The sequence below is a fragment of the Genypterus blacodes genome, unplaced genomic scaffold, assembly GCF_046128005.1.
Source record: "Genypterus blacodes isolate CSIRO-AG114 ecotype Tasmania unplaced genomic scaffold, CSIRO-AGI_Gbla_v1 ptg000348l_1, whole genome shotgun sequence".
Taxonomy (NCBI): Eukaryota; Metazoa; Chordata; class Actinopteri; order Ophidiiformes; family Ophidiidae; genus Genypterus; species Genypterus blacodes.
Genome location: NW_027467132.1, coordinates 2,217,744 through 2,226,181, shown reverse-complemented (window position 1 = coordinate 2,226,181; position 8,438 = coordinate 2,217,744). Strand labels below are relative to the sequence as shown.

At 45.1% G+C, this 8,438-nt stretch overlaps 1 protein-coding gene across 2 annotated transcripts; it reads left to right on the top strand.

Annotated features, from left to right (window-relative positions):
- Positions 1 to 4,297: 4,297 nt before the first annotated feature.
- LOC142988822 (E3 ubiquitin-protein ligase TRIM39-like) lies at positions 4,298 to 7,543 on the top strand. Of its 2 annotated transcripts, none has more exons than XM_076138107.1 (2): positions 4,298 to 4,468; positions 5,019 to 7,543. In XM_076138107.1, the coding sequence occupies exon 2, from the start codon at positions 5,028 to 5,030 to the stop codon at positions 6,648 to 6,650; it is 1,623 nt and encodes a 540-aa protein (XP_075994222.1). In that variant the 5' UTR covers positions 4,298 to 4,468; positions 5,019 to 5,027; the 3' UTR covers positions 6,651 to 7,543. The 2 variants fall into 2 exon arrangements, with proteins under 2 accessions (XP_075994222.1, XP_075994221.1); XM_076138106.1 differs by having other exon boundaries at positions 4,298 to 4,474.
- Positions 7,544 to 8,438: the final 895 nt, after the last annotated feature.

The window sequence follows — 8,438 nt, the reverse complement described above, 5'->3', positions numbered from 1 at the left end:
TACCTGACAATGTGTCCAATATAAAGTCAGCCCAAGCCCCAGACAGAGGGAGGAAAGCTGTCACATTATCCCTTATCATCCGCCGCAGCATTGTGGATGTCAGGACTCCTGCTCTTTTCATTTCTTCCTCCCCTTTTTTCTTTTCCAATACCCCACCTTTGCCGTTTCCCCTGGTATTCAAGCGATTTATGCCACGCATATAATCTTCAACCACCCAGCTGGCCCTAAGCCTCAAAGAGTCACCCCGATATGGGCAGATGGAGGTGAGCTATCAGCTAACCTGTATCCGTGGGCCTAAGGCGATAATCATTTCAAAACTGCGGGGCAAAATGGTTTTAATAGCCCTGTAAAGGTAACGTTTGTCTGCCTTATCACACCTGGCAGATGCATCGCTGGGAATGGAGAGGAAAGGGAATCAGGGGCAGGGGAAGGAAAAAAATCAGCTGATAACAGTCCTTCCCTGGGGAAGGATGAGGCTGGAATTAAAAAATTGCTTCCTTCAGGAGAAAGTTTAGGGGATTAAGGTTAGTTGCTTTCCTCTCTGTTCCACCTGCACCTCATCCTCACCTCACCTCATCCTTCCTCCTCCTCCTCCTCCTCCTCCAGCCAGCTGCTCCCCCCTGGAACGAGGCTTTGGGTTTCTTGCAATATGTTACACAGACAACTTGTGTTATTCTCCCTTTGTCCCTCCCCTCTTCCCCCAGGGTTCATACTTCTGCACCATATTGTTTCACTCATTCCAGCCTCTCCTCGCAGCGCCCTGCTGACTACTGCTATGGTAACAACACGTGTGACACCACCGCTCGGTCAAATCTCCTTTCATGTCAGAAGACTTTTCCGTGCTGGCTGCTCTAAATTGAAACACCAAACCCACAGTTTCAAAGGCCCCTCTCTCTCTGCAGGTTGACCTATTGGGTAAGTCACGGTGATTCAGAAAGCTTCATCTGATGTTTTATGGGGAGCGTGGCCCTCCGTGCAGTGTTACAAGATAACTGTAACATTCCACTGTGGTCAGACCTGGCTTCAATCTACAGCTCTTGGCATTCCAGGGCTATTTCAGTGCCCTTCCTCACTTCTCTGTGCACTAGTTTGAGGTTTTGTGACTTCATCAGCGTTAAACTTACTGTATATGGAGAGCTGATGACAAGATTGTTCACTGAGCTGAAATCAATGATGTAGTAGTTTTGGAAAGAACTGAGATCAAACACAAATTAAAAGGTCAATATTCTGAAGCCAAAAGTTATTTTTTCAGCCTTTCTCTATTATATTTAATGTTATTTCTTCATTTCCACCTCACATCTTCTGGATTTGACTGCAGAGTAGATGTGTCTTTACACGTGTGAAGCTTGTGACGGAGCTGTTAGACCTCAGCCGCGTGTCGTACGGCAGGTTGGATTGAATCCTGATGCATTAACATTTATATCTTTATATCTGGACAACTTATTTGGTCCTAAACTGACTGATCAGAGACATACAGATCCACACACAGTACCTTCACTGTATAATCAAGCTGTCTTATAAAATACTGCCCAGGCTGTTTTCTCCATCATGTGGGGACTCGACCATATGATTGCTCGATTTCTGATATTTAATAAAAGACGGGTGCTGTTCCCACACATCAATATACTCATAAACTGATCCAGCCTCACCGTAAACTTTCCTTGGTATGGCCTTGAGTGCGATTGGACCTGCGTTCCCTCCCTCTGATGACTGATTGTCAGCAGCCATGTACAGCTGACAGTGATTTCTCTTTAATGGCTGATTGAGCATGTCAGCAGTCACACTATAACCTGCAGTTTGATTTGCTTCAGGCCCAGCAGTTTGACAGCCGTGACAGCTACTGTCACCCTCAGTCAAAGTAATAACGTCCCGGCAATCAGCAGGAGATGAAAGGACGCTGGCTTCCTGTGTGCCTTCACATGTTGAAAAAAAGAGAATTTGAACCCATCTGGTGACGTTGGAGTTGAAAGGGAGAGAGAGGGATAAAGAGAGGAGGGAGATGATCTATTACCGCTCAGACAGCCAGACATAAAGTCCAGGTTGTTCCAGCGATGTCTTCCTCTTGTACTGAATCACACATTAAAGTGTTAAGCTGTGTTTAACATTCTCATTATGCTGCGAGGTAGAGATAACTTTAGACACAACAATCTCTCTTCTCCTTCCCTCTTTTCCATTTCCAGTTTTTGCTCTCTTCTTTCAGACGCACTGAGCCTGTTGCCACCTACACCTTTATTTTAATGTTTTAATTAATTCCCTGACAACTGTGAGTTCTCAGCCGTGTTATAATTATTCTGTTAGACCTTTGAGTATTTGCTAACACCATATGGTAAAGAGCTGAGGTGTAAATGACTTTAATCAGTTTGCTTATTTTCCTTTTCTATGCTACTTTGCAGAAGAAAATCAAGTTTCTCCCCAGAGTAAATGACTTAACTTATTAACTAAGTACTACTACTACTAATTATGAATATGAAGGATAAGTAAGTTGCGATTTAAGACAATAACAACAACACAGGTACATAAAAGCTTGGGCGGTTTGAGTGATTCCCAAACAAGGAAGCTGTTAATGGGTCACCAGACACACACAGATCTGGTTGAATAGATTCATTTCTGGCCTCCGCGGTTCAGGAGACGGACAGCCGCCTGAGCTTAATATTAAAATGAGACACATCCAGGCTGTCAGGGATCACCTGCTGCCCTTATGTTATGTCAAAGAAAGCAATGGGTCACTGCACTGCATCACTGCATCACTGCATCACTGCATCACTGCATTGTGCCGACAGCAAAACCTGCAGATCGGGAAAATCAAATCTGTCAAACAGCGCAGTCAAGTTGATGTTCAATCAAAAAGGAATCTTATTATTAAGATTGCAAGTATGTTGATAGTGATGGTGGAGTGAGGAGAAGAGTGAGAGGAGATGGAGATGTGATGGTGATGAGAAGTTCATAAAGATATTTGATTAATGGACACAATTGTTTCCTCAGCATTAGACTGTCTTACTCTTTTCTGTAACCAAGGCCTCTCCTGAAACTCCAGTCCATCTAAGTGAGATGTTGAAGCAGATTTCAACATGGAGGACAGCTGATCCTTAAGGATATCAGCTTAGGATCCCTGCAGAACACCTCGCTGCAGGGAAGAACCATCATTTACATCTGCAATTCCATCATGATTCATCACAAAGCGAAAGCTACATCAGAGGAGGTAAACACACTACACACACAACAACCCAGGGTGTGTAGGAGCTTTAACAGAAACATGGAGACCATCATCATGGTGGGAAGCTACAGCAGATCCCTCTCCTCCTTGCGTGGGCATGGAGATGCAGTGAGGTTTTGTTGTCCAGCCCCTTCAGAAGTTCATTTTCAAGCCCAGATAAATCTCACTTGCCTTGTTAAGCCTTTCTGCTCACTGTTTCCCCTTAATTCTCACCGTCCGGCTTCCCTTCGCCAGCATCCAAATCCATTTCCCTAATCCGGCCTCGCTCCCCCAGAGCTTCCCGTCTCTCTCTCTCTCTCTCCCTCTCTGTCTCACGCTCTCCCTCACACTCTCTCTCTCTCTCTCTCTCTCTCTCTCTCTCTCTCTCTCTCTCTCTCTCTCTCTCTCTCTCTCTCTCTCTCTCTGTCTCTCTCTCTTTGTGACAGATCACTGGCGGTGGAAGTTTAGTGGCAGCAGAGAGACTTAAGTCCTCCACATGACTGCTGCTGTGGACAAAGTGGGGCTTTGTCTCAGTCTCAACTCCTGGTTTGATCTATTCACTATCGCTCCGGTAAAGGAATGATGGACTTTGATAGTTTGCTGTTATGTTCTGCTGAAGTATTGTGGTTATTTCCTGTTCCTGTTTTAGACTTGGATTAGCTTCTCACTCCTAAACCTGACCAGGCTGGGAGCTGTGTTCTTACTTTCAGAGATGTTCCACTTTCATTTCCCTTTTTGTCGTGATGTGTGTCTAATTGGTCAAAACCCTGAGAACTCATCCATTGTTAACGTCTTCCTCACACTGCATCTCCCCGTAGAAAGGCTGGTGAAGGAACGGAACCCTCTTGTTCTTCAGTAGGCAGCTGGTTGATGGACCTCCTTGATCTGATGAAGATGGAGGGAGCAGCTTGTTTACCTCCAGACCGTGACAGAGGCCTGGACCACCACTAGGATGTGGTCAGAAAACACATCCACTCGCTGTGATCTGATGCCCCATGTGACATGACCACCCACACCCACACCCACACACACACACAAACACACTATAAAACTGAGCTTTCCATTACTGAGCCTCTCATTTCCTCTCTGTTATTTAGTTGCTGTTGTTGCATGCTGCATGTCTGTGTCTCACCTGTTGCTGCACCCATGACACAAACAAACAGATGGAACGTGTTTGAAACAGAAAGTGAGTGCTAGTCCAGATGACTGAAGGAGAAGAGAAGCGAGGGAATCAGAAGTTTGTCCACAGCCCAGCAGAGCTTCAACCAAACTGAGGTGAGTGTTGACTGTTTAACAGGCAGCATGGAGGCTAAAGCTGAGCTGCACACACACTGCACACACACTGCACACTGCCTTTGGGTGCGGCAGTGACTGGACCACACCAGTGAGAGAATGGAATGTAGCCTTTAGTCACGCTGACCTTTTTAAAATCATAGACCAGCTCAAATGTTTAAAGTTAAAGTTAAAGAGTCAGAATAGAAGCAAAGAGACAGGAGCTTCATTTCTGTCCCGATCAACAACAATGACTCCTGAAGCTGAACTGTTGTGCTAACTCACTGTTAACATCAAAGCTAAGTGTTAGTATCTTACATGCTAACTGTAGGCAAATTAACCAATGACCTTTGCTCAGGCTCAGCCCTCGGGACAAACCACATTCTTTCTTGTAATATCCAACCATAGCAAAGTCATGTCTCCTTTACGATCTGAGCAAAGTCATGTCTCCTTTACGATCTGATGATATGTTGATCATAAGCCTGAAAGACTTTTAGTGGCGTTAAACAATCATTAATTGTGTAATTCCAGAGTTGTTTTTCCTCATTTTCAGTGTGTAAATATGGCGACTGTCAGCTTTGAGCAGCCTGGAGATCAGTTCCTGTGCTCCATCTGTCTGGGTATCTTCACTGATCCAGTCTCCACACCATGTGGACACAACTTCTGCAAAGCCTGCATCACTCGTCACTGGGACAGTAACGTCGTATGTGTGTGTCCCCTGTGTAAAGACACTTTTTACACAAAACCTGAGATGAAGATCAACACCCTACTATCTCAGATGGCTTCCGAGTTCAGATCAGAGGAACCAGCTGCCAAACCAGGAGAAGTTCAGTGTGACGTCTGCACTGGAACAAAACTGAAAGCCATCAAGTCCTGTCTGAGGTGTGAGGCCTCCTTCTGTCAGACTCATCTAGGGCCTCATCTGACAGCAGCACCTCTAAAATTGCACCAGCTGATCCATCCTGTGGACAGCCTGGAAGACAGGATGTGTAAGAAGCACAAGAAACCTCTGGAGCTCTTCTGCAAGACCGACCAGACCTGTGTGTGCTCACTCTGTCCTGTTTTAGACCACAAGAACCATGAGTTTGTTCCTCTGAAAGAAGAATCTGAGGGAAAGAAGGCAGAGCTGGGGAAGACACAGACTGAAATTCAGCAGAAGATCCAGCAGATACAACTGAAGTTCCAGGAGATCAAACAGTCAGCAAAGCTCAGCAGGGAAGCTGCAGACAGAAAGAAAGCAGACGGAGGTCAGGTCTTCACCGCTCTGAAGCAGCGTGTGAAGAAAGACCAGGCTGATTTCACAGAGACTGTGGAGAAGCAGCAGAGGAGCACAGAGAAACAGGCTGAAGACCTCACCAAAGAGCTGCAGGTGGAGCTCTCTGAGCTGATGGAAAAAAATGCTGAGGTGGAGAAGCTCTTACTCTCTGAAGACCACCTTCACGTACTTCAAAGCTTCTCATCTGTCAGCACTGTTTCTCCCACGACTGACTGGACACCGGTCAGAGTCCATCAAAGGTCATATGATGGATGGCTGGAGAAAGCTGTGGCTCAGCTAGAAGGGAGCATCAGTAAGGAGGTGAAGAAGCTGCTGGAGGTGGAGCTGAGGAAGATCCAGCAGTTTGCAGTGGATGTGACGCTGGATCCTGGTTCAGCACATCCCACTCTCATCCTGTCTAAAGATCGGAAACAAGTTCATGATGGTGACATGAGGAAGAAAAGACCAACTGACAGCCCGTGCAGATTTAATACCATGAACCAGATTCCATGTGCTTTAGGGAAGCAGAGCTTCTCCTCAGGAAAGTTCTACTATGAGGTTCAGGTCAAAGGAAAGACTGAGTGGGGTGTAGGCGTGGTCGCAGAGAAGATCGACAGGAAGGGAAGCTTCACACTGAGCCCTCAGAGAGGTTTCTGGACTGTTTGGTTGTGGAGCGATCATAGGTTCTTAGCTCTTGCTTCACCTCCTGTTGTTCTGAGCCTGAAGTCAAAGCCTGAGAAGGTGGGCGTGTTTGTGGACTATGAGGAGGGTCTGGTCTCCTTCTATGACGTGGATGCTGCAGCTCTGATGTTCTCCTTCACTGGCTGCTCCTTCACTCATAAGCTCCTCCCAATCTTCAGCCCCGGTCTCAAACATGGGGGTACAGACTCCGCCTCCCTGATCATCTCAGCTGTCACTCACACTCAGTAACCAGCAGGTGTTTTTTGTGAAACGATATGTTGTCATTTAAGACAATAAATGTACAAACGATGAGCTGCACTTTTTGATTGATGACATCATATTTGTTTTGATTGGTATATCAATTTACGCACACTAATCTGATATAATAACGGTCTGTTCATCATTAAATCAATAATAAGCTTTCCATGTATGTGCTGAATGATGTTTGATTGTAAATAAAAAGCTTGGCTGAGTTCACGTCAGCTGTTTCATGTTTGACTGACATCAGAGCTGTTTAACTGTAAGGTGATAGATCAGCACAGACGTGCCCTTGTCTCTTTCACATTTATACCACAGGTGGGAAGAAATACTGCTTTCTGATTGGCTGGCATGATAAAGGAAACATAGTGAGGTCAGTTGTTTAGGTGGAACATGCAAACAGGTCATTTATACATGAAAGTATATCTTCATGTGGATTAGATATCCAGTCTTAGTTTGGACATTCTAACAGGGAGCTGATTGAAATGGAGAATAGCAGGTGGAGTGACAGCCCACGCTTCTCGCTCTATGTTTAACCTGTGAGATTCAGCACCCCCTGAGGTGCTGTGACACGTCTCTCCCAACGGGTGTCTGCTCGAGTTAAATTAAACTTTGGTGGAAACTGAACTTGTGTTGGTAACTGCTGGCATCAGCGTTATGACTGAAGTCAGTGTTCTTCATGTTTGATGTCTTGCTGCTCTCTTGACGGTCCGGCCTACCACTGTCTCTGATTTAGTGTTTAAGGGCATGTTGTGTGAGCGCTCTTATTCTCTTTGACAGCACTAACATCTCCAAGAGCTCATGCATCAAGCAGGGGATCATGAGATAGAACACAAGGGTTTGATTGATAAGTTGTGAGCTCAGCATGAAACGATTTCAATTAAATGTGTGTTTGTTATTTTTACACAATCTTTTTCCAATAACTAACACACAGCTGCAAACTCTGCTGAATCAATCTGTTCCTTAAAGGTCCAAAACTCCATTACAGCTGATATCGCACCATGACTTCAGCAAAAACATTGAAGTGTAGAACAATAACTGATCTTCAAATAAATACAATTGTTGTTGAAAGAGGTCTTAAAACACACAACCACACAGAAATAAAGAAATAAAGTATTAAATCGACAAATCTGTGCATTTCAGTGGTACGAAATCCGTATTTGTCTCATTTGTGTCCAAGCCAGTCAGTTGATTAGTCTGTTTATGTTTTTCACAGATTAATGTCTATAATCATATTCTATAAATACATGAAAACGCGGCAGTTCAAAACAAAGCACATTGTGATGCAAAAGCGCAGTTTTATGGTCGTCAGCGATTCATTTGATTGAAGTGTTGCAAAGCCATATTCCCCTTAAAGAAGATGAAAGCAGCTGATCGTTTTGGCAACCAGAGAGCTGTGGTTTGTGAGATGAGATGTAGTGTGGTGCACAGCAGGGCCTGCATGGAGCCATTTCTCTCCAGGCTCAGCGGGGGGTTCCTCATGTCTGCCTCAGTCATCTCAGTGGAATAGGAAGGCTAAGGATGGCATCTATATTCCACTCATGGAACACAGTTCAAAACGCCGACGCTGTGTGTAGTCTCAGCTCTGACTGGCAGGCTGTGCACATTCACACTTCCTCCCCACTCTGACAGAACGCTCTTAAACCCTACACAGTATCTTTGTCCTTGCCCATGTATGGCAGCTTGGATCCTCCATTTCTGAGGAATCCTACAGTGTCAATAAATCAAAGAGCCAATCTGCTTCAGAGCCTCATGTTAATGTTAATGCAACTTTAATCC

Coding starts and splice junctions, on each gene's coding strand:
- LOC142988822 (XM_076138107.1), top strand. CDS start 5,028: ATGGCGACTGTCAGCTTTGAGCAGCCTGGAGATCAGTTCCTGTGCTCC.